Below are 26,683 nucleotides of genomic sequence, written 5' to 3' on the forward strand. Positions count from 1 at the left end.
ATAGCGTCAAATCCCAACTCCTAGAACCAGCGTGAAGACAAGAGAGAGAAATCGTTGACGACTTTCCTTTCGCCGGCCCCCAAAGCGAGCTCGATCAGCCCTCCTCCTCCCTTTTTTTGCCTTGCCTTTTCTTCCCTCGTTTTCGCTCCTCGCGGATTTTCTCGCCTAGTACTTGATTTGAAGATCTACAAGGGAGTAGAGATGAAGTTTTTGTCGGCAAGAAAATGACGAGAAAACACGTTTCCCATGAATCCCTCCCTCGACTCGACTCGACTCTCCTCCTCCTTCTCCTCCAACCGTCTCTCTCCCTTTCCCGTCGGCGACCTTCTTCTCCCCCAACGGCCTCTCCCTCTCCCTCTTTTCTTTTCCTTCCCTTTCTTCCTTCACCACGACCGCCACCACCTCTTTCACTTTTCTTTGAGTGTTTGAGAGCGAGAGAGAGATAGAGAGAGAGACGAAGAAGAAGAAGACAGCCCTCCCAACCCTCTCGACCTCGACACCGACGATGCCAGCTCGACCTCCTCGCAACCAACGTTCCTACGACGACCGAGATCGGGATCTTCCTCCTCCTCCTCCTCCATCCTCCTCGTACGCTTCTCCTCAACAACCGTCTTCGTACGAGGATCCCTCGCAACGACCTCCTCTCCAACCTGTGGTCTCCTTCTCCGACTCTCCTCTCCCTCCTCGCTCGTCCTCCTCCCACGCTCAACCCAACCGAACCTACTCGTCTTCAACAACCACCAAGCAATCCGCTTACAACAACCACACCGATATCAACAACGAGACCGAGCAGCTTCCTTATGACGGCCAAGGAGGAGGAGGAGACTTCAGGAGGAAGAAGAGTCTCGTCAGACCGGACAGGGAGAGGATAGATCCAGGGGACAGGTTGTTTCATTACAGACAGCATGCAGCTCAGATGGAGGAACAAGGGTTAGTAGCAATCTTGATTCTGTATTCGTTGAGGAAAAAGAGGAGGAGGAAGGAGGACCTCGAACGAAAGACCCCTCTCTCTCTTTGGCTGACCTCCTTCTCTTTCTCTCTTTTGCTGCTACAGAACTGGTCGAGTAGGAATCATCCCATCAGGTTCGTCTTTCATCTTTCACCCTGCTTTTTTGTTTCGAGAGAGAAGGGAAGGAAGGAGGAGGAGGTCTCGGTCCTTCAGCTCACAACAATCACCTCCTCCCTCCCCTCCTTCCCCTTCCTCCCTCCCTCCTCCCTTCCTTCGGTCGGTCACCTCACTTTTTTCTAGCCACCGGAAACGTCCCCGTCCCCTCTCGAGCTCCCCTCCGTCGAGGGAAATCCATCCTCGCTCGAGAGGAAGATCAAGCCATCCAGGAATCCGGTCTCTCGCTCTTCAAACGAGGAAATACCCTTCGTCGAAAGAACACCGCTGGAACGACCTCGGAAGGAGTGGGACGAGCGACGAAAGCGAGCAGGAAGAAGGACAGGGAGATGGACAAGCTTCCGGAGGATAGAGGGTTCTGGGGAGGGATCGCACCGGGTCCGGTCGACGGGTGGATGATCTACTGCTACCTGCTCACCTTCCTCGTCCCTGGGTTTGTGCTGAGAGGGGTGTTTGGTGAGTCCCACGTTCCTTTTCCTTCTCTCTCTCTCACTCTTCTCCTTCCTCGAGAGTAGGAGCTAACTTATGTTTGCTTGTTTGGGTTTTCAGGGAAACGAACTCGAGAAGCTCAACGAGCTTGGAGGGAGAAGATGGGTCTCGTCTCTCTCATCCTCGTTCTCATGGCCGCCGTCGGTTTCCTCACCTTCGGATTCACCAAAACCGTCTGTGGAACTCCCTCCAACCGAACCCTCGCCGGAACCGTCCAGGAAGGAACGCTCATCATCAACGGATACACCTACGACCTCGGAAACTGGTTCCATCCTTCCGTCGGCGAGTTCAACGGATCCCAGAACCCTCTCTTCACGGCCGACTACATGGCAGGAGGCAAGGACGCGAGCTTCATGTTCCAGAAGGTCAACGAGAACTGTCGAGGCATCATCGGTCCTTCGAACGATACGGGGATCTCTCCGATTGATCGAACGGCAGGGACGATGGCTTGGTACTTCCCTTGTGAGTTTTCGCTCCTAGCTTTCGAATCTTTTGGGTCCCCCTTCTTCTTCATCGCTCGTATAGACTCGCTGACGAACCTCTTCGTTTCTCCATCGTTCGAACAGGCAACCTGAGGGAGCAGACTGGATCGTCGCCGAACGTCACTGGAGTGACGAGCAACAGGACCTGCCACATCACCAACACCGCTCGACAAGCCTACTACAGTCTCGACCAGACGATCTCGACAGGTCAGGTCTACTACGACTGGGCGAACGTCACGAACCCGGATCGAAACCTCGTTGTCTATCAGTCGTGAGTCCTCTTTCCCTTTCCTTCGCCCTCACCTCTGCTTCCTTCCCTCTCCCTTTCTTTTTCGAACTCGAACTGACCCCTTCTTTCCCTTTCCTTCTCTCGTTCTCCACAGTACCGTCCTCGATCTCGACATCCTCCAATGGCTCCAAGCCTCGCAGACGACGTGGCCAGTGATCTACGACTACATGAAGGTCAAGAACGCGTCGTACCAAGGTCTCGATCTCTCCATGTACGCCGCTCGTTCAGGATTCGAGAAGGAGATGGCCTGCCTCCAGGATATCGCCATGGTCGGATTCATCTCTACCAAAACCATCGGGTGCGTCGCCTCGGACGTCGTCCTCTACGTCTCGCTCGTCTTCATCATCGGAGTCGTCTCAGCCAAGTTCGCCATGGCCGTCGCCTTCGCCTGGTTCCTCTCGTGGAGACTCGGATCGTTCAAGGGAGAGTCGTACGCTCAGAGGATGGAGAGGTCAGCTGCCATCGAGAGCTGGACGGAGGACATCTACCGACCTGCGCCTTCTCGCTACCGTCCGAACGTCGCTCAAGGAGGGAAGGGAGCCAAGAACCGAGGAACAGTCTTCCTACCTACGACGTCGAGGTTCAGCAAAGCCGAGTCGATGATGGTCACGTCGTCGAGACCGTCGACGACCTACGGAGGAGGAGGAGGAGGAGGATTCGGTCGATCCAACACCGCCAGCACCTACGGAACCAAGGGACTTCTCTCCGCTTCGCCTCTCGGAGGAGATCACAACACTCCTCCAGGCTCGCCAGGACTTCACGCTTCGAGATCGTCCAACTCGCTCCCCTTCGGTCGAGACGACTCGTCTCGAAACTCGTTCTCGGACCCGTCCATCTCCCACTGTCCCTTCCCTCTCCACAACGTCATCCCTCAACCTCCAGCCGACTACGAACCGTTCAACTTCCCTCTCCTCCAGAACATCCTCCTCGTCACGGCCTACTCGGAATCCCTCGAAGGTCTTCGAACGACGATCGACTCGCTCGCCACGACCGACTACCCAAACTCGCACAAGGTCATCCTCGTCATCGCCGATGGAATGGTTCGAGGATCAGGATCCAAGCTCAGGACGCCGGATATCGTTCTCGGAATGATGAAGGAGCTCGTCATCCCAGCCGAGGAGGTCGAGGCTCACTCGTACGTCGCCATCGCCGACGGGCACAAGCGACACAACATGGCCAAGGTCTACGCTGGATTCTACGACTACGACGATGATACCGTTGAGATCTCCAAGTCAGTATCAATATCTCTTCTTCTCTCTTCCTCAGACTCGAAAGCTGAACTGTCTTCGTTCGTTCGTTCTCAGGCAACAACGAGTCCCCATCGTCCTCGTCGCCAAAGTCGGAAACCCTCTCGAAGCGCACGACTCCAAGCCTGGAAACCGAGGGAAACGAGACTCGCAGATCGTCCTCATGGCGTTCCTCCAGAAGGTCATGTTCGACGAGCGAATGACCACGTTCGAGTACGAGTTCTTCAATTCGCTGTGGAGAGTGACCGGAGTGTCGCCCGATCGGTACGAGGGAGTGCTCTGCGTCGATGCGGATACGAAGGTCTTCCCTGACTCGTTGACGAGGATGTCGGCGGCGATGCACAACGATCCGGAGATCATGGGTCTGTGTGGAGAGACCAAGATTGCCAACAAGAGTGAGACGTGGGTGACGATGATTCAGGGTGAGTTCTGAACGACGCGTCTTTCCTCTTTCCTCTCCATCCCTTTCTTCTTTCGACTCGAGCTGACTCCCTCTTCTTATTTTGCCTCTCTCCCTCGCAGTTTTCGAGTACTACATCTCCCATCATCAGACCAAAGCCTTCGAGGCCGTCTTCGGAGGAGTCACCTGTCTCCCTGGATGTTTCTCGATGTACCGAATCAAGGCTCCCAAGGGAGAATCAGGTTACTGGGTCCCTCTCCTCGCCAACCCCGATATCGTCGAGCACTACTCCGAGAACGTCGTCGATACTTTGCACAAGAGTGAGTTTCCTCGTCTCGTCTCTTCCTTCCGTCTCGTTCGTCGCTGATCGTTTCTTCCTTTCGCAGAGAACCTCCTCCTCCTCGGAGAGGATCGATACCTCTCGACGCTCATGCTCAAGACGTTCCCCAAGAGGAAGATGGTCTTCATCCCTCAAGCCGTCTGCAAAACCGTCGTTCCCGATACCTTCAGGATCTTGCTCTCTCAACGTCGTCGATGGATCAGTGAGTCTCCCTCTCTTCCTCTCTCCCCCTTCTTCTTCGCCCGTTCTGATCGTTCCTCTTCTTCCTTCTATCTCGCAGACTCCACCATCCACAACCTCTTCGAACTCCTCTTCGTCCGAGATCTCTGCGGAACCTTCTGCTTCTCGATGCAGTTCGTCGTCTTCATGGAACTCGTCGGAACCCTCGTCCTCCCCGCCGCTATCGCCTTCACCATCTACCTCATCGTCGTCGCCATCATTCCTTCCCAGCCTACGCCCGTCATTCCTCTCATCCTTCTCGCCATCATCCTCGGTCTGCCAGGTCTTCTGATCGTTATCACGTCGAGGTGAGCGCTCTTTCCCTCCTCTCCTCTCGCTCCTCGAAAATCTGCCTCGTTTACTGACCAGCTTTCTTTCTTTTCTTCTTCTCTCCAGGAAAATCGCCTACGTCGGATGGATGTTGATCTACCTCTGCTCGCTCCCCATCTGGAATTTCGTCCTTCCCGCCTACTCGTACTGGAGGTTCGACGACTTCTCCTGGGGAGAGACGAGGAAGATTGAGGGAGACAACCCGAAGGAGGAGGGTCACGGAGACAAGGACGGAGTGTTTGATTCGAGTTCGATTGTGATGAAGGTCAGTTCCGAGTTCGAGGTTTCGTGTCTTTCCTTCTCGTCGACGTCGAGCTGACTTCCTTTTTCCTTCTTCCCTTTTTCGCAGCGGTGGGCCGAGTTCGAGAGGGAGCGACGATGGAAAAGTGGAACTCAGAGCCGAGATTCCTACTACGACGTCGTTCAGCGATCTTCGTCTCCTCGTCGAGGAGAGAACCGATACGTGAGTCGACGCGTCTCGCCTTCTCCGTCCCTCGTCTTCAGAAGCTAAACTTTCCTTCTTCTTTCTCGCAGTCCATGGCCTCCACCGCCGAAACCTACTTCGGTGGCTCCTCCGAAGGACCCGTCTTCGGAAACGGTCGACCCTCCCAATCCTTCAACTCCACCACCCAGTCCTCCTACGGTCCCAACTTCCAAGCTTCCGCCGCCGCCGCTCCCTCTCGACAAGATCACGTCCCTCTCCTCGAGCTCCCAGCTCCTCTCGGTCCTCGAACCCCAGGTCAGGAGTCCTCCCAGGAAGACGACGACTATTCTCGAACCCAACCCATGGAACGGTCGATGACTTCGTCGACAGCAGGCTTCGGATCGTCGAACGAGTCGTACAATTCGAACGGACCCTTCCAGGATCGATACCAGCAGCAGCAACAGCAGCAGCAGCCCTACTACAACTCCTCCCCTAGCGCAGAAGATCACTCCCCCGATCCCAACGCTGGCTACTCGCCCACCACCGCTCTTCGATCTCCCATCGACTCGGACTACGACGACGGAGCAGGATCGTCGTCTCGGTTGAGCCACCAAGCAGGAGGAGTCTCGCTGGTCGACAACGGGTTCTTGCCTCCTCAGCAGACGGCCGAGAGGGTGAGGAGAGTGGCGAGGAACGCTCAGAGGAGGACGAGCGGGAGTGTGGGTGGAGCGTCGAGCCCCGTTTCGAGTCGACCCGGAGCGTCAAGTCCGGTTTCGTCGAGGACGAGTCATCCCACGGGTCAGCAGCAGCAGGCACCGGCAGGAGGGTACGCGAGGTTCGATAGGTCGCATCAGTAGTCGTTTGATTTTCTTTCTTTGTTGACCTTCTGGACTCTCGGACTCAAGACGCGTCTTCCTTTGCCTTTCCCTTCCTTTCCTTTCGTCGAATACTCTACACATCCTCTTGGACAATCATCTATACTTTCTCTTCTTTTTGCCCCTTCCCTCCTAGGACTCCCCTTTCTTCTTTCCCTTTGACGTTTCACGAACCAACGAACACGTCCCACTCCTCTCCCTCCATCCTTTTGCCTTGAACTCTTTTCTCGGACTCTCCTCTCTCTCTCGCCCTTGCATTGCACACCTCTATCTTTCTCTCTTTTTACGCGTCGTTCATCGTTTCGTCGTTTTTCTCTTTGCTGTTTCTTCCCTCTCGCTCTCCTAGTCGTTCTTTTCTTCTCATTGCTCGACCTCTCTCGCTCTGCGCTCTATCTACGCTAGTCTCCTTCTTTCTTCTCACGTTTCATCGTCGTATACACACACGCTTTTCTTCTTGCTTGCTCTATCTCATTGAGGTTCCAAGGGAGCGCACCACCAGAGACACAGTTCCGAGAGCGAAATCTAATCGTCTACTGTGATGAACAGCAGGCGAATCGTTTCATTATCTTGCCTCCTCCAACGCAAGGGTTCCGAGCGAAAGGATATTTCTTCTTCCGACGGTACCGACTCTGTCTCCCTGCGAGAACAAGTGAGGGGAGCGGTGCTGGACCGAGGAAGGGAAGGAGGGAGGCAAGGCGGAACCTCGCTCTCTTCCTGCCTTTCCCTTCCCTTTCCTCTCTGCCGTCCTCGAACGTTATAAAAAAACTTCCAGCCTCAGCCGACAGAGGTAGACTCTATGGAGCTTTCGCTAAGAGGAATGTAAATCTTGTTAAGTCGCTGTCGTGGTTAGAAGCGAACTAGACGAAACATCGAGCGAGCTCAACATTTAACTGTCCCTTCCTCCCTCTCTCTCTCTCCCAACCCCATCTTGCCCTCCCAACCTCTTTTCTCCCTCTCTTTACCAATCCTCTTCTCTTCCTACTCCTCTTCTCCCCTCTCCAAACCCTCCGATGGCATACTGTGGACCCTGCCAGAGAGAATTTGGGAGCGAGGACGCTCTCACTCGCCACCTCCGAGCGGCCACCACCCACCGGTACGATTACTGCTCCCAGTGCGACCGATTCTTCTCGGCAGGATGGAACGCCCTCTCCTCCCACTACGCCAACTCTTCCGTTCACGACTGGTGCTCTCTCTGCTCGAAGGAGTTCCCAAACCGTCCTCAACTCATCCAACACCGTCTCGACTCTCACCCCTCCTGCTCCCCTTGCAACCTCTCCTTCGTCAATCAAACAGGATTGGAGGAGCACTACAGGCAGTCTCCTGTCCACTCGCATCTCTACTGTGTTCCCTGCAAGAAGCTGTTCCCTACTACAGCCAACATCGACGCCGTGAGTTCCTTATGTCTTTCCCTCCCCACGTTCCTCGTCGCTCGAACCTCGCGTCGAACGTCCTTCAACCAGCAGCTCTTCCTCCTCTCCTCCCTCTGCTCAACCTTTCAAATCCTCATCGCCGACCTCATCTTCCCTTCCTTCTTCCTTCCCAGCACCTCAACTCCTCTATCCACGTTCAAAAAACCTTCAAATGCCCAGGTCGAGGATGCACCAGGTACCACGTCTCCCACTCCGCTGTCATCCTCCATCTCGAATCAGGTTCCTGTCCCTCTGGAATTACCCGTCACCTCATCGACCGATACGTCTCTCAAAACGACACCAACTCCATCATCACCGATCCGAGGAGGTTGATCGCTTCGCCAAACGAACCTCCTCCTCCTCCTCCTACCCCTTACATCGCGTCGGAACGAGCTTGGAACGGGGACGCGTACGAGTGCTACTTCTGTCACAGCAGGGACTTCAGAAGGTTGGAGGATTTGAACAAGCATCTGGCTAGTCCGAGGCATCACGAAGGAACTCGCCTCTATCGGTGTCCGAACGCTAGTGGGTTTGGCGTCTCTCTTTCTCTTCCTCTCGACGCTTCGAAGTCTCGAGCTGACCCTTTCTTACTTCTTCCTTCATCTCTCTGTCTTCCCTTTCACCCGCTTCCTCTGCACGTTGCTCGACCTTTCGACTTTTCTCCTCCAGCTTGCGGCGTCAAGCTCACCACCCTCTCCGGTCTCGTCCAACACGTCGAACGAGGAAGCTGTGGAGTCAAGAGGTTCGCTGGAGTTCAACAGACGATTGAGAGCATCACGAGCGGGTTCGGAGGGTTGAGGTTGGGTTACAATTAATTAAGCTTGAAGGAGAGAGGGGTTTGACGCGACGGAACGACGATGCGGAAGGAGAGTTCTTTGTTTTGCGTAGCTTTAGTTCGAAGAAGATACCTGCCGTAAGAAATATGCATACCAGTGCTTTCTTGTTCAATCAGAGACATCGAGATGCCTCGACCTCTTCCAAAGTCATTCTCCCCGATTCTTTCGAAAGCCGACGGGACGCGACTGAAAGCATCTAGAATTCAAGGTATCACGCAAAGGGAAGTGAAAAGAAAGAGCAGAGAAAGGAGGGAGAACAACAGGTCATGCAAAAATAATGCGAAGCAGCAAAACAAACGTAAAAGAAACGAGATGAGCGACGCGTTCGACGCGTCCTTTTTCCCTCCCTGAGAAGAGGGCCACATCAACGACGCTGGACTAACTCCAACTAGATAGCAGCACTCCTCTCGAACCCAGTAGCTCCTCCGATGTTCTTGAGCTTCTCCTCAATGGCGAGGTCCTCAGCGGAGAGGGTGTCGGCGTATTGAAACTGGTTGGAGGTTTCGTACTGGAGACAACGAACGAATGAAGAGAAGTGAGGTGAAGAAGTTAGTTTTAAGAAGGAGGGAAAGAGGCGAGACATGGGAAGGGAGAGGGGTAGGGAAGGGAAGGAGAAACGAGAGATGAGACGAACCTCCCACATGTCGACGGCGACGACACACGATTCTCGAACGACGTCGGGCAGGGAGAGATCGGCGGCGAATTCACGAAGGATGGGGAGGACAGAGTCATCTACGACCACGAGAGGGAAAAGCAACGGAGCGAAGGAGAAAGGTCAGCTCGACTTACTTCGTCTCTCCTCCTCGACGCGTCCGAGAAGACTCACCTTCTCCCTCGCTAGCAATCCCACCCAACGCCTCCGCACATTCATGTCTCACCATACCGACCTCCTCAGGATCCCTCAACGCCTTCAGCAGCGCAGGAACCGAGTACTTGCTGTTCAGCTGTCCGAAAACGTAGGCGATCTCATGCCTGAACAACGCGGACTTGTCGTCGAATCCAGCAGCGAGAGCCTCGATGGATTCCTGGGTTGCGGGAGTGATGTTTCGAAGGGAGAACATGGCTCGGTAACGGGTGAAGAGAGGGATGGATGGGTCGAGGAGGGTGGTTCGGAGAGAAGCGATGGAGGAGGGAGGAGGGCCTTGTCGAGAAGGGTCGGCGAGAGGAGAGGAGTCGGAGTGGTGTCCTGGCGCTGGGTCGATGGAGGTGAAGCCGCTGGAAAAAGAGAAAATAAGGAAAAAGAGGGGGAGATTAGAATCTTGAGCGAACAAGAAAAGCGAGAGCCGAAGAGGGAAGAAGCTCGTCCCTCGTCCGGAAGAAAGAAAGGAGGGGAGAGAAGGGAGAGAAAGTCGCGAAGACGTGGGATGAAGTTGATTGGTTAGGAAGGTGAAAAAACTCACACTCCTCCGGCAGCGATAACTCGAGCAGCCTCCTCCTTTCCCTCCTTGGAGTTGTCCCAGAGGACCTTGTCGATAGCGATCTCGCAGGTTTCAGCGACGGCGACGGATGGGTCCGAGAGGTACTTTCGAAGGATGGGGAGGGCAGCAACGTCGGAGATGGCTCCAAGAGCCTCAGCAGCCTATGTAAACCCGAAGATACAAAGCGTGTCGATTCGGTAAGCTGAACTAGCGTCGATGAGGAGATCGTTTCGACTGGGTGTTCGAAGGGAACAGAAAGGAAGAGGATCGAAGCTCACCTCGTGTCGGACCATAGGATCCTGCTCGAGGTCCTCGAGAACCTCGGAGAGCATGGGAATAGCGCGAGGATCGTTGAGTTGACCGAGAACGTAGGCCATCTCATGCTTCAGCAGAGGCGAAGGGTCCTTGAAACCTGGTGAAAGCAGCGGAAAGAAAGGAGGGGAAGGAGGAGCCAGTCAGATCGAGAGTTGAGCTTCGACTTTCAAAAAGTGAGAGGGCAAGGAAGGGATCGACTTCGTTTGAATGAGCTCGTTCTCTACTACCACAAACTCGGAAAGCTTGTTCGTGGTAGCAGGAGAGAGGTAGGTAGGTAAGGAACAAGATACTGACCTTTTGAAACGATCTCGATAGCTGTGGCACCTCCCACGGCCTTGATAGTGAAGAGAGCTCTGAAACGGTTGTGAAGAGGATGGTCGCCCGACGTGTTGAGAAGACATTCTTCAAGCTTGAGAAGAGCAGCAGGAGTAACTTCCATCGTGGAAAGAGGAAGAAAGGGAAGAAAGTTGAGGTTTAGGTGTTGTGAGGGTTGGGAGTTGAAAAGCGAAAGGGAAAGAGAGAGGGAAGGAGAGGAGGGAGAGAGGGGGGAGAGGGAACGCGGGGTTGGCTCTCGAATTTCGCTTCAGGTTTTTGAAGTCAGCTCTTTCTTACCCTTTCTGACCTTCAACCAGCTCGACAGCCTTTCTACAGAACCTTCCAGGACTCCCTCTACACCCGTTAGTCCAACTCTCTCAGCTTGCTCGTGCGAAAATCTTCAATCCTTCTCAAGCTAACGAGCTCTTGTCTTCCTCCCCTCCCTCTCCTCCCTCTCCCTCCTCCTCCTCTTCTCGACCTCAACCCAGCTTCCTCCTTCCCTCTTCCTCCTACTCCTTCCACTTCCACCTTCCTCCTCCCCCTTCCACCTCCTCTACTATGCCCAAGTCCAAGCGAGATAAGGTCGTGGCCCTCACCCGAACGGACAAGAAGACCAAGGAGCACAAGGTCTCCCTCATCGACTCCATCAAGGAGAGCTCAGACAAGTGGACCTACTGCTGGTTGTTCACCGTTGGAGACATGAGGAACTCTCACCTCAAGGACGTCAGGTCAGCTTGGTCAAAGTGAGCACTACTTCCTATCCTTCTGGCAGCCTGGAGGGAGAGCTCGAGCAAACCTCGAAGCCGAGCTGAAGCTGACCTTTTTCTTCCTTCTTCCCTGTCCTCTCTCTTTCTTCCTTACCTTTCTTCACTTTCAGCACCGGACGAATCTACTTCGGACGAAACAAAGTCATGGCCAAGGCTCTCGGAACAACGCGTGAGGAGGAGTACAAAACTGACCTGTACAAGGTCGCTGCCGTTCGTTCCTTCCCTCCCTCTTCGCCTTCGCCCTCTCTGCGCGTTCCTTCGCCTTCCGAGAGCTGACCTTGAGCTCCCTTCTGTTCCTTGATATCTCGTTGGTTGGTGTTGAGCAGAAGCTTAACGGACCCACAGGACTCTTCTTCACCGATACCTCGCCAAAGGAGACCCTCGAGTGGTTCGAGTCCTTCCAGAAGCCTGATTTCGCTCGAGCTGGAAACGTCGCTTCCAGGGATGTTACCCTGCCTGTTGGTGAGTCTTTCAGTCTCTCGAGCTCTTCATCCACGGGGTTCTCGTTCCTCCTCGCTCGCTCGAGCTCTGAATGGACGCGTCCCGCTCTCGATTTAGCCCGCTGACCTCTTCTCTCCCTCGTTCCTCCAGGCCCCCTGTTAATGTACAACGACCCTCTCTCCCCTTTCCCTCACTCCATGGATCCCCAACTCCGTAAACTCGGACTCGCCACCTCCCTCGTCAAGGGAGTTCCCTCCCTCACCTCCCCTCACGTCCTCTGCAAGAAGGGACGAGTCCTCACCTCGGAACAGGCTCAGCTGTTGAAGTTGATTGGAGAGATGATGGCGTGAGTATACGTTCATATTCTTTGCGGGTTCGAAGTAGGGTGGAAAGTGAGCTAGGAGATGGACGGGAAGGAGAGAAAACGAAGAGACGCGTCTCGCCTCCGGACGCGAGAACACTCGCTGACCTCTTCCCTTTCCACTTTGACAGTACCTTCAAAGTTCAGCTCTCAGGAATGTGGTCCGAGGTCGACGGATTCGTGCCTGGACCTCATGCTGATGCTGAGGAGGGTGCCGAGGAGGAGGACGAGGAGGTCATGGCTTAAAACACCTCTCCTCTCTCTCTCCCTTCTCAGGCTGTACGACTTCTCTGCTTTCTTTCGTGTTCTTCGGGGCGTTCGACGATGTACGATAGATGTGTTGCGTTTTTCGCTCTTAGACTTTTGGGCGCGAGTTGCGTGGGGAAGAGGGCGAAAGAAGAGGAGGGAGAACGGACAGCTGTGAGAGACTGGATGAGAGCTGAGATCCGTGGTTCTCAAGGGCCGGAGAAGGATGTCATTAATTCCGAGGTCTGAGCGGAAAAGTATGATCATCTTGCAAAGACAGAGGGTTCGCAGACGGGCGACGGCGTCCTCGTCGTGAACACGCCGACGAGCCATCCCACTCCTTCCTTCGACCTCTCTGCATCTCTCTTCGTTCCGTTTTGACTCCCTTCCGCAGCTTGATCGACTCGATTAAAGCTTATCTAGCATGACCCAAAGTCTTTCTTCGCAGTCTCATCTGCTCTAGAACCGTATACAAGACGAAGGAAAGAGGTCGAGGTGAGCTTTGGCGTTTCCTCCTCCTCTTCACTCGCCGACTTTCTTCCCCTGTTTCTCGCTCTCTTGACGGCCAGCTTGTCTCAGAATAGCTCTCCTACTTTCTTTCCTCGAGATCAGCACAAAAGTCATACAGAAGGTCGTTCAATTTCGTTCCAAAAGCCCGCCCGCCTGGCAACCAGTCTCCTCCCCTCCCACTCTCCCTCCTCTCCATCAATCGTGCTTCCTTGCAGTCACCTCCTCCCTAGGAAACAACCACCCGTCCGCCAACACTTTCATCTCCTCAGTTGTTCTGCCCTGACACTTCCCTGTCGACTTCGTCCTCCTCCTTCCTCCTCGACTAGCTCGGGCAAGGGCGTCATTCGAGACGACGGAGAGGTTGGAGAGCGCGAGCGCTTGTGGAAGGGTGAGGCTTCGCAGAGGATCAGAGGGGAAGTCTGCAGTCGACGAGGGATAGGAGCTGAAGTTGGATGTCGTTTTTGGATGGAGGAGGGAGAGAAGGTGCGGGGAGGAAGAGCCACCTGAGGCCGGAGGATGGAAAGGTCAGTCAGCTTTGGAGTTCGTCGAAAACGAACAAGTAAGTAGACTCACTTGATGGAGATCGATGGAGAGTAGGAGGCAGAGTGGGAGAGTCCTTTCGAACGAGACGAGGCCGACAAGGCGAGGAGGAGGACTGAGGTTGGTAGTGGAAGAAGGGAGGCAGAGTCGACGTCGAAGCTCGAGGGTGTTGCTGCATCGAAAGCATGTATGTTTGAAGAGAGTGTGTTTTCTGGGGTTGAGACGAGTACTGGGGGTAGGATGTGGTTGAGGGTGAAGAGGGAACATGCGAGTCAGAGTCAGTTTTATCCCTTCTGCGAGCTCATGCCTCGGCGAACCTTGAAACTTCGAGACCGAACCTCGACGGATTCCGATTTCTTCACTCACGTTTTCACCACTTCTGGGACTCGCAAGAAAACCAATTTTGACAGAGACCCTTCGGGTGACCTCTCAAATGTACCTGTCTCAAAAGTACATCTCTAGCTCTCTTCCTAGACCTCTCGGGACTTCCGAAAGAAGCAGCAAAAGCTGAGCTCCAGGTCCGCGAACGGCGCGTCTCCTCCCAGTTGTGCCCTTGGACCTTCTCTCGGATCCTTCTGCTTTATTCCGAAGCACACTTTGAGCTCCGGATCTTACGCTCAGCGTGGTGGTCAGCCTTTTGATCGGAACGGACCTGGCCGAATCAACGCGTCGAAACGGACTCGAGTTCGGCTAGTCCTTTCTGCTTATCCTTATAGTCTCCTGCAGCTCTTCTCGGAAGGGCTCGATACTCTGAAAGTTATTTTCGTAAGCGATTCGTTAATCGAAGTCCTATCCTAGTCGATCCCTCCTCAGCTCTTCTTTGAGACAGCCGTCGTCTCCATTTCCGCCCCATTTCCGCCCACTTCCTCAGCCCAACCCAATTCTTCGCGGGCTTCCTCGTAACCACCTTAGTCGTAGCCGTACTCTTGAGATGGGAAGGAAGAGGAAGGACGAAGTGGGAGAGGGAGAGTTGGGCGATGAAGAGTCGAAGGAATACAAGCTAAAAGAAAGGGAGAGTCAGTCGACGCGTCGAGACGTCGAAAATGTGGGTCTCACAGCAAGCTTGTGCCCGTAGCATTTCCTGAAGAAGAAAACATTAGAGGGAACTCAGCTCGATGAAAATGAACGGGCGAAGAAAGAAAGGGGACTCACCTGTTTCCTCCTCCGAAACTAATCGACCAAACTCGATTCCCGTCGTACGCACCCTTCTCGTCGAGCCACCTCTCAGGTCGGAAGCTCTCCGAATCAGGACCTTGATGTCTCGTAGCCCATCCGTTGAGGAGGAAGACCTGGGTTCCGGCGGGGATGAAGTAGGTCTCGCCGTTGGATCCGAAGAGAGTCGTGTCGCAGGTCGCTGGAAGAACGAACGATCGAAGAGGGTCAGAAGACTTGGTCGCATCGTTGACGATACAGAGAAGCTGTATATGTCTACATACCTTGCCTCTCGGTGAAGGGAATAGTCTGAGCGAGTCTCGAGCACTCTTGAACGACGGCTTCCAAGTCTGTTCGACGAGACGCGACGCAGCGGTCAGCAACGAGTTCGGAAGAGTTTACGTCTAGAATCTTCGCTCACAAGGCAGGATCTCAGGCGTGATCTCGTCCAAAGTCGGTGCTCTCTCGTCGGGCAATGGAAGAGCTCGAATGAGGTCGTCGTGAAGTCGTTCCTGAACTGAAGGATTCTCGCTCAGGAACTTGAGGACCTGTAGGTTTGGAAGAAAATGAAGTCAGGATTCGCTTGATCTGAGTTCCAAAAGAGAGCTCACCCAGAGCTGAGTGGAACTAAATCGGAGAAAGAGCGAGGTCAGCGCGTCGTCGTCGAAATTGAATGGAACTAATGGTCTCTCCGTCTCGAAACTCACCTCGAGGTATCTGAGCCTGCGAACATGACTGAAAGCGTAGAATGGATATGTCAATCGAGCGGAACATATTGAATCGAAGAAGCGGCGAGAAGTACTCACACGTCGACAACTCGTCTCGCAACTCGTCCTCAGCCATGACCCGACCTTCCCCGTCTCTCGCTTCTTTCCTCATGATGATGTCGATCTGCACAGTCAAAACAAGGGTCATTCAGCTTCGAAAACGAGTGGCAAAAGAAACGGAAACCCCTCACCATTGACTCAACCCTCTCGATCTCGCCTCCTCCTCGAATCTTCTGTCTGGCCTTCTCAACTCTCTCGACGACGTAGGCGATGCCCCTTCGATTCGCAGCTCGGTATGCAGGGTTCAAGCGTTTCACCCAGGAGATGAAGACGTTAAAGGGTCCGTCGGTGAGAGTCTGAAATGTGAGGATGAGCGGACGCGTCGAGGTCAGCTCAGGCGTGAAGAGGACGAAAAACAGAAGAACTGACTCACGCTGAGGATAGTCGCAAAATCTTTAGTCATCGTATGTCGTTTTCCCGAAGAGAGTTGGTTGTAGGAGTCTCCGTACATGACCTGAGACATCACGTCCTGTTGTTCGAGCATGAAGAAATCGACGCGTCGTGAGCTTTGTTCGTTCAGAGAGGACTTGCGAGACTCACCGTTCCAAGAAGTTCGAGTCCTTCCAAAGCAGGAATGAAAGCACCTTCCTTTTCGTTACCAGCTCTAGATCTCGCATCCCACTGTTGAAGGAGGATCCTAAAGTGCGAGTTGAAGACGGAAGCGCTGAGGGTGAGGAACGCATGGGAGAAGGCCTTTGGGCGAGTAGGAGAGCGAAGAATTGATGTCAGACGTCGTGCCGTCTACGTAGCTCGTAAAGGACAGAAACAGGTAGGACGAACGTAGGCGAAAGCCTTTCGGTGGTAGCTCACGAGCGCTCCTGGTGACGTTGTAGTCGTTCACTGTCAGCCTCGTCCTCCCTGCGTTCCACACCTCGAGCTAGATTCCAACGTACCACTCTTGTTCGCAAGCATGCTCTTCGGAATTACTCCTTTGAAGATCTGGTCGAGCAAAACAACGGTTGTGAGTCAGTCGTCTTCTTCGTGCAGTGCACCTCCCCGTCTCCTCAGCCCCCAATCCCCCAAAAGAAACACACTCACATCAACGACCATCTGCGCAAAATCCCAATCCTTTGACCCGTAGATGAACTTGATCTGTTCCGGATCTGAGCACAGCAACCTCCAAACGCAAACCTGTCGTCAACCTCCCTTTTTCTTCCGCTGCTGAGCTCGTCAAACTCACAGCGGCTCATGAAACCTCAACATGATCTGACAGAGCTGCTTGCTTCCGAACCTTCTGGGAAACTCTTCGATCCAAGGAACGACGGTGGTGGTTCGAGCAAAGTGGGCGATCAGGGAGAGGGAGTGGCCGAAGAGAGGGAGGGAAGGCGTGGTTGGGATGTCGGGGAGAGGACGAGCTCGGAGGAGACGGGAGAGGAGGAAGATGAAGGATATTAAAAGGAGAAGGGAATACAGGAGGAGGAGGGAGAACATGGTTAGGATGAATTGGGAGAGATGTCGTTGGAGGGAAGGAACGGAGATGGAGGAAAACGGGTGGCGGAGGATCGGTTCGAAACGCGTCGGTCGATTCGGCCTAGTTCCCTTTCTTCTTGCAGGAAACGCTTCGACGCCTCCATATCCTCAAAGCCATTACAGAAAGAAAAAAAAAACCCCCCCTAGAGCAAAAGTCCGTTTCGAGACATCTAGTACAAAAGCTAAACCTCAAGCTCAACTCCCTCCCTCCCCACCACAAGCTCGCCGGTTTCGTGGCTCTCCTTCCCCAGATCCTTCCCAACGGGTCCTGCTTTCTCTGTAAGAGATCAAACGCCGTGCACATAAAAGATATCAGTGTGAAGTTTTGAGCGAACGGAAGAAGAAAGGAGAGAGACGAACCTCGTCCCTCTTTCCAGACGCGTTCGATGAGGTCGTTGAAGCGTTGAGGATGCTGGATGAGCGAGAGAGTGAAGAATAACGAAATGTAGCGTTAGAGAGGGAAGAGACGACGAGAGGGAGAGGGGAGGGCTAGGGGACGAAGGACGAGGACGAACTTGGGAGTGAACTGATGAAGACGCGAGGCGAGAAGAACAAGAAGCAGAGGTCAGCGAAGAGAGACGCTAAGTAAACGAGTTAGATCAAACTACTCACTAGCATGCCCAGTCCGATCCCACAAAACGTCTAGAACAGAACCCCAACCCAAAACAAACGCGTCAGTTCCCCATCCTCCCGTCCTCTCCCTCCTCCCTCGCCCCCTCTTCTCTTCATCACTCACTCTCCGCATTCCTCATCACTTCCGCCAAGAACTGTGAGTTCGCTGGAGCCACCAGATTATCGTCGTCCCCGGTCAAGATCGTGATCTTTGGTACGTTGTCGTCGATGAGTTGCAGCCTCGCGGGAGAGACGTGATGGGTCAAGGCGGCGATGGATTGCGAGAGATTTCCGACGAGGGTTTGAGGGCGAGTGAGAGCGTAGCGGCGGGAGTATTCCTGTAGGTAAATAGGAGGAGAAAAGGAGGGAAAGAGCGCAGGGTGGGCGAGGGAGGGGTGAGTGGAAGAAAGGGAGGGACGGAAGGGGTTGGGATGGGAGGGAAGGGGAGAAGGCAAAGGCAAACCTCGATTCGGGTTTCCCTGTTGGTCCGAGCCTGCTCGTCGTTGGGGTCGATTTCGTCGAGGAAGGTGGCGGGAAAGAGCATCCTTTTGAAACGAAAGCGGACGCGTTCTTCAGCCTCTCTCTCTCTCCTCTCCTCCTCCAAACCACCCCCAAACTGGCACTCACTCAATAGCTAACATGATCCTATCCTTCGGCGCCTTAATCCCAAACAGCTTCGTGAGCGTCGCAAGACCTTTCGACTGAGGACGAGAAGAAGAAGAAGAAGAACCGTCGTCGTTGATGTCGGAGGAGGAGTTGGTTGGTTGGTGAGCTCGTTCTGATTGACGGTTCACGATAGCGCGAAAGGAAGAAAGCAAGCTGACTGGAGGTAGGTTTTTGTAGACTCCGTGACCGGACGAGGTGACGGCGAGGGTGAGGGAGGCGAGGCGTTGAGGGGAGTGGGAGGCCAGTTCGAGGGAGATCATGCCGCCTTCGAGAGAGCGAGGAAGGAAGTGAGTTTGATGGAAAGGATGGTAGGTGTGTGTGTGTGAGAGAGAATGAGAATCTTACCCATGGAGATACCGACCTGAGATGAGAAAAGGAAGAGAGGAGAGAGTCAGTTGAAGCTCGACGCGTCGAGAACAGGAGGTATTGCCCGGTAAAGTGGAGAAACCGAGACTCACTAGATGAACTTCTCTCTCCTTCGTCCAACCTACGAAATCCAGGAGACTCAGAGCATCTTGAGCCATCCCCGAGGTCCTATTCGGGCGAATGAAAAGCAAGGAAACCGTTCAGCTCGAGGCTCGTCGACGCACGAGGGAGAACAGACCGACGAGTCGAACGAACGAGTAAGGTCCGTTGGGCGCTCCGCTGTGACCAGCACCACGGTTGTCGAAGACGAGGATCGAGTAGTCTGGGTGAGCTCCAAAGGTGTCGACCTGATTGAGGGAAAGGGAGGAAGCGGATCGGATCAGCAAAAGGCAAGACGGGCCCTCCCTCCCTCCTGCCGCTTGGTCTACATGGCTTGAGCTTTGAACTGACCTGTCTGTTCCACGAGAAGGACGAGTTGTTCAAGCCCATGATGAACATGACATGCTCGGGTCCAGTTCCATGTCTGAAGGAAAGCAAGAGGAAGGAAGGGGGTCGAGAGCCTGGTGAGCTCTACATATCTTGTTCCCTTCTCGTTCAAGCGACGAGAACGAGATTCTCTCCCACTCACAGCTCGTAGTAGATCTCATGGCCCTTTCCTTGTTCTCCTCCGACCCAGTGAAGACCCTTCTTGGAGCACGTTTCAGGCGAGAAGATGGTTGAGAGGTTCTGAGGGTTGAGGTCGGCCGTCGGAGAAGTCGAAGGGGTGAGCGAAGGATCCGGCGATTTGGAGGAGAGGAAGGGGATCGACGGGAGGTAGGATGCTGCGGTTGAGAGATAGGAGGTCATGGTTGAAAGGGAGAAGGAGGGAGGAGGAGGAGGAGGAGTGGATCGATAACTGTCGAAGGAGAGAGGAGCCAAACAGAGGGAGATGCGACCGAAGAGAAGGAGAGTTGGTTGACGAGAGCGGTGAGAAGAGAATATAATAAGGTCGATTCGAGACTTTATTTTCGTCTGTGAGAGTGAGTCGTAGTTTGGAGGAAAAAGGCGAAACAAGGGAGAGTTGAGCTCGACCTTCCTGCCCCTTCCCCTCAACGACGACAATCTAAACCTCCTTGGATTCCCTTTTCTCCTTTGTTATTCTCTCTCTCTAGCCATGTCCACACCTCGTCTAGGATGGCTCAAATCCTCAGCAGGCTCGTCGTCCAAACGATCCAACCCGGGAACTCCAAGGGCGTCGACCTCGTCCGTTCAACACCTCTCCTCGACAGCTTCCACCTCGACGGCTGTCTACAAGGACGACAAGAACAGAGTGGCAGCTTACGAGGTGAGTTAAGGATTGGGAGATGTATGCTCTTGAAGCGTAGATTTGGCGGTGGGAGGCAGAAAGGGAAGAGGAAACGAGGTAGGAAGGAGGGATGGTGAGCTCGAGTCGAAGAGGAGGCGAGCGGCTTCCTTCCTTCCTGCTGCTGTCCAGCGGCTTCCGAATCAGTAGCTCAGCTCACACAAATGCAGTATACCTAGGGGAGTATAGCAGTAGTTTCAGAGCTTCCTGGTGCCCAAGGGATCTCTCGTATGAGCTCGTTTCTACCTCGCCGCGACCACCTCCTTCCCTTGAGCTCGTCCATCCTCGTTTCTCTTGCTGACCCTTGCGTCCTTGCTCCTCTCCGCCCCTCCAGACGCCCGAGGATCAATGCCCCATCTGCAAATCAGATCGATATCTCAACCCTAAACTCCGACTACTCGTTTCCTCGACCTGCTACCACAAGATGTGAGCTCGAAACCCGCCGTCCCCCTCCGCCTCCTCCTCCTCCTGCTCTTCTCGTCTCTGACTCTCAATTTTTCTTTCTACACGTCCTTTGTCACTCCAGGTGCGAATCCTGCATCGAACGACTCTTCACTCTCGGTCCAGCTCCCTGTCCAACGTGCAACGTGATCCTCAGGAAATCAGGCTTCAAGCTCCAGACGTTTGAGGACCTCAGAGTAGAGGAGGAGGTTGCCATCAGGAGGAGGATAGCGAAGAAGTGAGTCCTATCCAGTTCTCCTTGCGATGTTTTCACTCTGGTTCGATAAGATCCGAGCTGACACGCTTCTCGTCCCTTTCCGAAGCTTCAACAAACGAGCCGAAGACTTTGAAGACACCCGAGCCTACAACGACTACCTCGAAGAAGTAGAAGATATCAGTACGTACTCACTTCCCTTTCTCTCACCGCACCTCTTCCTCTCTCCCACGCTGACTCTCGTCGCTCCTCTTTCTCTCTCCAGCGTTCAACCTCCTCAACCAAGTCTCCCTCCCTCAAACGGAAGCTCGCATAGCAGCTTTTGCCGCCGCAAACGCCGAATTCATCGATTCGAACGCTCTCCTGGACGAGGAAGAGCGGGAGCGGGTGGAGGAGGAGGAGAAGCGAGCGAAGGAGGAGAGGGATTGGAGGAGGGAACAGGGGAGGAAGGAAGGGGAGGAGAAGGAGAAGGAAAAGAAGATCCTGGAGGAGAAGCTTTTGAAGGAGTTGGTGAGTATGGAGTTGGGTGTGTGGGTGAAAGGGGGCGAGAGGGGAGGAAGACGGAGGGAGCGAAATCGACGCGTCGTCGTCGCTCGAGAACGAATCAAGAACCCGAACGCTGACTCTTCACTTCTTTCACCTCTCCTCGACAGGAATTCTCCTCCGCTGACCCCTCTGCCATCCTCTCCAAACTCTCCGCTGCCGCCTCTGCTTCCACCGCCTCCCTCCAACCCACCGCTCCTCCTCCACCTTCCTTCGTCCCTCGTCTTCGTCGTTCTGCGGCCACCCAGGCTCCCGCAGGTCCTCCACCACCCTACAAGGACCCTTACGACTCGTACGAGACGCTGTACACCATGATGGAATCTTACGATGATCCGTCAACGGCGAGGTTGAGGGAGGACAAGGATGGGACGATCGAGGCGGGAGGGTGGAGCGTGCAGGAGACGTGGGAGAGAGCGGTTAAGGGAGCGGTGGCAGGACTGGGGACGGGGGTGCGTAGAGGGCTGTGAGGGATGTAATGGGATGTTGAGGTGATTGGGAGGAGAGAGAAAGAGAAAGAAGTTGGGACGTTCGTGCCTCGTCGCGTCCTCTTTCCGACGAAAGGCTGCTCCTTCTCGTTTCGTTCGATCGAGAACTCCTGCTCAAGAAGAGCTCAACGCTTTGAAGTGTGATCATAAGCCATTGCAGATTTAATCTAATCCAGAGCGAGTGCTATAGTAGACCGAAGCGCAGAACGAATCCTAAACCTGTTCGTCTCTTCCCTCGCTCCGTTCAACCACCTCAAACCAACCCACCCCACCAGCCTCTCCTGCCCTCCCTCTCCAAACTCAGTGCCAATCCTCCAACCATCCCCTTCGCTCGCTCCCTGTCTCTCTCTCGCCCTCCTTCATCCAAACCCTCACCCCCACGCTTCCTCTCCCTCCCGAAAGCGAGGAGAACGTGAGTGTGAACGGAGTGGGAGAGGGTTTGGGGATCGGGTCCGGGTGGGCGTTGAGGGATTGCTACAAAAAAAAAAAAACGAAACGAGAAGAGGACGGGGAGAGTCAAAACGAGCAGGAAAGGGGGTAAAGAGCAGCGAAAGCAGCGACGACGAGCGACGACGCGAGAGAAAGACTCACATGCAACTCGTAGACCTTCTCCAACTCCGACAACTTCCATTCCCTCGTCTCGACTTCGCCATTGCGAGTTCCAACCTCGGCTTCCGCGACAAGAGAAGCTTCTTTGACGTCCTCCAAACCGACGAGCGTGTGAGTGCTCCCCGGAGAGTAGGCGGATCGGATGGGATGGGCGAACGCATCTTTGTTGTGTTTTGCTGGCGAGGTTGACATAAAGAGCTGGTGGTCGAGGTGGTTGATGATAAGAGAGAGAGAGAGAGAGAGAGAGAGGTGCTGCTCGCTTTAGAAGGGCGGAGGGGAGGCTGCTCTGGACCTCAACTCGTTGACTCGAACCAATGCCAGCTTCTCCTCTTCCAGACCCTCTCCCACTTGCTCACAGGCAGACTGAACCCGAATGAGACTGCCTCTCAATCGTTTCCCTCGTGGTTCTTCGCCAGCTCACGAAGCTTCGCTCAATGCGACGCCGTCGTTGTCGTCTCGTCCGACCGATCCAGCCTCTCGCTCCCTTCCTTTCCCAGCAAGACCAAAGTTCCGAAAAAAGGCTCACTCATCTCTATCCCAAAACCACCAGCCTAAAAAGAAACCAATCCGACCGCCACCCCACTTATTTACTCCTTCAAGCTCCCTCACTTCGCTGAAACGTCCTCGTCCTCCTCCTTGCTTCGACGAGGTTTTAACCGACGGTGATCTTCTCCTCCTCGGCGTTGATCGAGTAGGCGGGGACCTCGAGGTTGAGCTGTTGTAGAAAGATCGAGAGGAGATGGGAGTGGGACGAGAGGGAGGAAGGGAAAGGAAGGCGAGAGAGAGGTCAGTTTCGGGAGACGAGAGACCGGTGGTTGGTAGAAGGAGAGAGGGAGGGAGTGAAAGACGAACAGGAGCGGGTCCCTTTCGGATTCGACCTGAAAGACGAGAGGGAAGACGAAGACAAGAGGAGGTCAGCAACGGGCGAGGGCGAGGGACGAAGAAGGGGATCGAGGGAGGAAGAAGTCGGATCGAGGAAGGTGACGAGGTGAAGGAGGAAGAAAGGACGAACCAGAGATATCGTAGTGAGATCCGTGGCAAGGGCAGAACCATCCTCCGAAGTCACCGGACTCTCCGCTGTAGAAGGGAAGGAAAGAGGTGAGTTTCGAGTTCGACGAGACGAGGAAGGAGAAGTCGAGGTCAAAGGAAAGGAGGACGAACATGGGGACACATCCGAGATGGGTGCAAACTCCAACCATGACGAGCCTGATAGGTACGAGTAAGCAGAAGGAGGTCGTCAGCTTCGGGATAGACCAAAGAACGGACGCGAAAGAAGGGAAGGAGAAAGAGAAGAGGAAGGAGGAGGGCAAACTCACCACTCGGGCTGCTGAGTCCTCTCGGAATCCTCCTGAGGATCCCTCAAGTCCTTGACGTCGACGGCGTTGGCCTCATCGATCTCGGACTGAGTCCTGTGCCTGATGAAGACGGGCTTTCCTCGCCACTTGAGGACGACGTTCTTTCCCTCTGGGATGGAAGCCATCGAGACCTCAATCTTTGCCAGGGCCAGAACGTCGGCGGTAGCTGAGAGCGTTCCGATGAGATCGACGACGGTCGACTTGGCTCCGGCGGCGGTGAGGGTACCGAGCGTTCCGATCATGAAGTAGGAGAGGTTTCGGTTGGTGGAGACGGACGAGGTCCTGTATTTGCTGAAGTCGGGAGTCGCGACGGGGTCTCGAGGAAGGGCAGGCGTGGTGGAAAGGGATCGTCGGGAGGGGAGGAAGGGAGAGGCTGTAGAGGAAAAGATATATATATATATAAGAGTCAGTACGAGGTAAGAAGACAAGCTTGGGAGTAGGAGGAAGAGCTGAAGGGTGAAGTAGGGAAGGAAGGAGAAGGGGGGGAAGGGAGGAGGAGGAGGAAGAAAGGGAGCTCGTCCGGTTCGCTCCTGCCCTTCTCGTCTCTTAAAAGACAGGTTCCCTATAGATCGGGGAGTTTTTGACACTCCCAGAATCCCCTCCTTGAGCTCTCCACATAGACGAGCTCAACTCCGAACTCGTTGATTCTCTAACGAAGGAACGAGCTTCCGAAAAGGAAAGAGCTCTCCGTTCCGTCCTTCGTGCTCGGGTTCTTCCTCTGTTGCCTCCATGAACTCACCGTTCACGTTGGTCTTTGAAGCTCCTCGAGAGATGGCTGATCCCCAAGCTGTAGGGATTCCGACCCTGGAGGAAGGATCGGGACCGTGTCCGTGCGCAGAGTGCGAGGGAGCGTGGTTCGCAGAGATGGCTGCAGTCGAGGGGGACGTACGCCTGGCAGAGAGAGACAGAGGAGCCGTCGAGGGAGCGTTGACAAACACCCGAGAAGTTCGAAGAGCGGTCATCCTTGGTGAAAGAAAGGAGAGGAGAGGGGTGAGGGAGAAGGAGGGAGAAGGGAGGGAAGGAGGGAGAGTCGAGGTTGGAGGCAAAGGGAGGAGGACGAACGAAAACTCGAAGGGGAGAGACAAGGGACCCAATAGGAGCGTTACCCTTTCACGAACAACTTTCCTTTTGGAATCCAAACATACTCGTTATCCTCTCAGCATGAAGGGAATCATCACAGGAAAGTAGAGGGCTCTCCTTCCGAGCTTGAAAATCGCAGAGGAAGGCAGTTGGTCCTGACCTTTTGCGAGCTCTCCTCTCTTTTTGGATCGAGGTCAACAGGCGCTTCTGGATTACTAGGACGAGCGGTACTGGAGGTCTTCAGCAACGAGAAGGACATGGAAGGTAGGCGAGTTCTACACGCTTCGAACGTATCTTTCGAAAGAAGCTAATCTATATCTGAACAGTCCTCGGACTCGCCTTCACTCGGGCCTCAGACTCCTCCAAGCTCAAGAAGCTCGACCTTCTGGATCAAGACGCCGTGGAAGCCTTCTTCGAGCTCGAGAGACCTCAGTGTTCGTCCTCGCAGCTTCTGAGATATCCCCTTGCCCACGCTGACGTCTTCGTTTCTTGTTACAGTCGTGATCCATTGTGCTGCTGAACGAAGTGAGTCTAACCTCTCGTCCCCATCGCTTCCCATCCCTCCCTCCCTCCCTCTTCGATCCCGTCAAAGCTCATCTTCCTTTGCTCACACGTCCCTCTCTTCTCAGGACCTGACGCTTCAGCTCAAGATCCTGAGAAAGCTCGCAAAATCAACGCTGAAGTCCCTCGTCACCTCGCTCGACTCGCGAAGAAGCTGAACTTCCGACTCGTCTACATCTCGACAGATTGTGAGCTCTCCGTCCCCCTGCTTCTACACCTCTCTAGCACTCTCACTGAGTCTGTTTGCCTCCTCTGATGCCTTTTCTCCTTTAGACGTCTTCCCTGGAACAGCGTTCGGCCCTCCTTCCTCGCTTCTCTCGAAGACACCTCAGCTGGCTCACCTCTTCGCCGCTCGCCTCGGTCTCTTTTCATCACAGACCTCCGTACGCAACAACGTCGGAACCCGAGCCTCTCCAGTTCTATGGAGTCACTAAACGAGAAGGAGAGCTTGCTGTGCTGGAGGAGAAGGAAGGAGGAGGGATGGGAGTCGTTTTGAGGGTGCCGCTTCTGTGAGTCGCGTCGCTCCCTCGTTCTTCTTCTTTCTCTCTCTCTTCGATGTGAGGCAGCCATGAGCGGGTGTTAAGGCATTGGCTGGTGTCGTTGTGGAAGAGACTGGCCACTCGGAAGGGAAGAGATCGAGAGACGAAGCTGACCTTCTTTCCCTCTTCTTCTCGTCCGTTCGTTCGCCTTTCTCGCAGGTACGGTCCCACAGAGTATAACACCGAAGGACCCGTCAACTTCCTCCTCGACGTCGTTATGGATCGCTCATCGGGGAAGACCTATCAGAGTTCGTCCAGAGCTCTGGCTCTCTTCCTTTCTTGCTCCGCTTGGGTCCCTCGGACGCGTTGTTCCTTCTTCTTTCTCCTCCTCGGACCCGACTGACCGCTCCTCTTCCTCTCTCTACTTTGTTTCGTATTATTTCTCGCTCACAGTGGACACCTACCAAACTCGCTACCCCACTAACGTCCACGACGTGGCTCGAACTCTCCTGCAAATCGTCCGACTTTTCCCTCCTCCCTCTCCGCCCAGCTCAATGCCGACCTCGACTCAGAAGGGACTGATACTGCACTTCTCGTCAAGAAGAGCTTTCACGAAGATGGATATGTGTCGGGTGATGGCTGGGGCGCTGAGGAGTGGGAAGAGAGGGAAAACGGACGAGGAGTTGGGATTGGGTCATCTGGTCGAGGATGGGAGTGTGCCTGCTGAAGGAGTCATCAGACCCAAAGTGAGTCCCGCGTTCCTTGTCGGACGAAATGGAGTCGGACGGGAGGGAGAAGGGAACGAAACGACGCGTCGAGGTGTGCCGAACGCGAGGCACGAAGCTGACCTTCCGCCTTCCTCGCTTCTCCCTTTTGCAGGACACTCAACTCAGTCTTTCGTCCCTCGAAGAGAACGGCATCGTCTGGAACGAGGAGAAGTCCTTCGAAGAGTGGTGGAGCGAGTATCTAGGACCGGGAGGACGAGGGCGACCTCCTCAGCTGGACTAGACCGCCCCTCAAACTCTTCCCTCCGATTTCGATGCTCCTTCCCTGTAGAACCCTCATCCACCCGGAAGAGACCTCCTTTCAGGGGAGAAGTTCGTGC

General features: G+C 54.5%; 10 protein-coding genes across 10 annotated transcripts; 6 read left to right on the forward strand and 4 right to left on the reverse strand.

Moving 5' to 3' along the window:
- Positions 1 to 293: 293 nt before the first annotated feature.
- On the forward strand, positions 294 to 5,767 carry CHS3 (chitin synthase CHS3). Its single transcript, XM_076644940.1, has 12 exons — positions 294 to 930; positions 1,055 to 1,083; positions 1,250 to 1,579; positions 1,673 to 2,074; positions 2,179 to 2,365; positions 2,478 to 3,614; positions 3,688 to 4,052; positions 4,153 to 4,350; positions 4,417 to 4,572; positions 4,651 to 4,897; positions 4,986 to 5,184; positions 5,269 to 5,767. Exons 1-12 carry the CDS (start codon positions 506 to 508, stop codon positions 5,428 to 5,430), a joined length of 3,837 nt encoding a protein of 1,278 aa, XP_076497300.1. The 5' UTR covers positions 294 to 505; the 3' UTR covers positions 5,431 to 5,767.
- Positions 5,144 to 6,478, forward strand: BDY24DRAFT_47909 (uncharacterized protein). Its single transcript, XM_076644941.1, has 2 exons — positions 5,144 to 5,382; positions 5,454 to 6,478. The coding sequence occupies exon 2, from the start codon at positions 5,457 to 5,459 to the stop codon at positions 6,198 to 6,200; it is 744 nt and encodes a 247-aa protein (XP_076497301.1). The 5' UTR covers positions 5,144 to 5,382; positions 5,454 to 5,456; the 3' UTR covers positions 6,201 to 6,478.
- Positions 6,479 to 7,080: 602 nt separating this feature from the next.
- On the forward strand, positions 7,081 to 8,569 carry BDY24DRAFT_387736 (uncharacterized protein). Its single transcript, XM_076640259.1, has 3 exons — positions 7,081 to 7,606; positions 7,762 to 8,152; positions 8,297 to 8,569. Exons 1-3 carry the CDS (start codon positions 7,229 to 7,231, stop codon positions 8,440 to 8,442), a joined length of 915 nt encoding a protein of 304 aa, XP_076497302.1. The 5' UTR covers positions 7,081 to 7,228; the 3' UTR covers positions 8,443 to 8,569.
- Positions 8,570 to 8,710: 141 nt separating this feature from the next.
- LIA1 (deoxyhypusine monooxygenase) lies at positions 8,711 to 10,819 on the reverse strand. Its single transcript, XM_076640260.1, has 6 exons — positions 10,491 to 10,819; positions 10,160 to 10,293; positions 9,864 to 10,042; positions 9,290 to 9,678; positions 9,098 to 9,195; positions 8,711 to 8,971 (listed from the first exon to the last, which is right to left on the reverse strand). Exons 1-6 carry the CDS (start codon positions 10,633 to 10,635, stop codon positions 8,852 to 8,854), a joined length of 1,065 nt encoding a protein of 354 aa, XP_076497303.1. The 5' UTR covers positions 10,636 to 10,819; the 3' UTR covers positions 8,711 to 8,851.
- A 250-nt stretch (positions 10,820 to 11,069) lies between these two features.
- Positions 11,070 to 12,069, forward strand: MRT4 (ribosome assembly factor MRT4; the record flags this gene model as incomplete). The annotated part of the gene is made up of 4 exons (XM_076637387.1): positions 11,070 to 11,254; positions 11,389 to 11,488; positions 11,605 to 11,740; positions 11,870 to 12,069. 4 exons carry the CDS (start codon positions 11,070 to 11,072, stop codon positions 12,067 to 12,069), a joined length of 621 nt encoding a protein of 206 aa, XP_076497304.1.
- Positions 12,070 to 12,914: 845 nt separating this feature from the next.
- BDY24DRAFT_441045 (cytochrome P450) lies at positions 12,915 to 16,545 on the reverse strand (the record flags this gene model as incomplete). The annotated part of the gene is made up of 17 exons (XM_076644577.1): positions 12,915 to 13,339; positions 13,410 to 13,491; positions 14,301 to 14,376; positions 14,433 to 14,457; positions 14,529 to 14,730; positions 14,813 to 14,878; positions 14,950 to 15,076; positions 15,140 to 15,155; positions 15,236 to 15,263; positions 15,335 to 15,419; positions 15,487 to 15,651; positions 15,729 to 15,824; positions 15,896 to 16,048; positions 16,136 to 16,173; positions 16,249 to 16,294; positions 16,394 to 16,458; positions 16,536 to 16,545. The coding sequence occupies 17 exons, from the start codon at positions 16,543 to 16,545 to the stop codon at positions 13,243 to 13,245; spliced, it is 1,377 nt and encodes a 458-aa protein (XP_076497305.1). The 3' UTR covers positions 12,915 to 13,242.
- A 383-nt stretch (positions 16,546 to 16,928) lies between these two features.
- BDY24DRAFT_387751 (alpha/beta fold hydrolase) lies at positions 16,929 to 19,557 on the reverse strand. Its single transcript, XM_076640261.1, has 13 exons — positions 19,098 to 19,557; positions 18,920 to 18,992; positions 18,725 to 18,816; positions 18,562 to 18,637; positions 18,449 to 18,464; positions 18,262 to 18,368; positions 18,065 to 18,138; positions 17,901 to 17,982; positions 17,562 to 17,775; positions 17,438 to 17,467; positions 17,341 to 17,351; positions 17,186 to 17,237; positions 16,929 to 17,102 (listed from the first exon to the last, which is right to left on the reverse strand). The coding sequence occupies exons 1-13, from the start codon at positions 19,313 to 19,315 to the stop codon at positions 17,008 to 17,010; spliced, it is 1,140 nt and encodes a 379-aa protein (XP_076497306.1). The 5' UTR covers positions 19,316 to 19,557; the 3' UTR covers positions 16,929 to 17,007.
- BDY24DRAFT_387755 (CDK-activating kinase assembly factor MAT1-domain-containing protein) lies at positions 19,558 to 21,510 on the forward strand. The gene is made up of 6 exons (XM_076640262.1): positions 19,558 to 19,793; positions 20,146 to 20,237; positions 20,338 to 20,490; positions 20,576 to 20,649; positions 20,732 to 20,976; positions 21,120 to 21,510. The coding sequence occupies exons 1-6, from the start codon at positions 19,623 to 19,625 to the stop codon at positions 21,474 to 21,476; spliced, it is 1,092 nt and encodes a 363-aa protein (XP_076497307.1). The 5' UTR covers positions 19,558 to 19,622; the 3' UTR covers positions 21,477 to 21,510.
- Positions 21,511 to 22,755: 1,245 nt separating this feature from the next.
- Positions 22,756 to 23,775, reverse strand: RIP1 (ubiquinol--cytochrome-c reductase catalytic subunit RIP1; the record flags this gene model as incomplete). The annotated part of the gene is made up of 5 exons (XM_076637378.1): positions 22,756 to 22,818; positions 22,956 to 22,981; positions 23,116 to 23,180; positions 23,265 to 23,309; positions 23,420 to 23,775. Coding segments are annotated over 5 exons (555 nt in total), but the record flags the coding sequence as incomplete, so codon positions are not given.
- Positions 23,776 to 24,619: 844 nt separating this feature from the next.
- Positions 24,620 to 26,586, forward strand: BDY24DRAFT_414825 (dTDP-4-dehydrorhamnose reductase family protein; the record flags this gene model as incomplete). The annotated part of the gene is made up of 10 exons (XM_076643367.1): positions 24,620 to 24,642; positions 24,732 to 24,802; positions 24,865 to 24,972; positions 25,037 to 25,063; positions 25,168 to 25,287; positions 25,373 to 25,391; positions 25,477 to 25,608; positions 25,798 to 25,886; positions 26,032 to 26,324; positions 26,458 to 26,586. 10 exons carry the CDS (start codon positions 24,620 to 24,622, stop codon positions 26,584 to 26,586), a joined length of 1,011 nt encoding a protein of 336 aa, XP_076497309.1.
- Positions 26,587 to 26,683: the final 97 nt, after the last annotated feature.

This window comes from Mrakia frigida, assembly GCF_051309035.1.
Source record: "Mrakia frigida strain ATCC 22029 unplaced genomic scaffold BDY24scaffold_13, whole genome shotgun sequence".
Taxonomy (NCBI): Eukaryota; Fungi; Basidiomycota; class Tremellomycetes; order Cystofilobasidiales; family Mrakiaceae; genus Mrakia; species Mrakia frigida.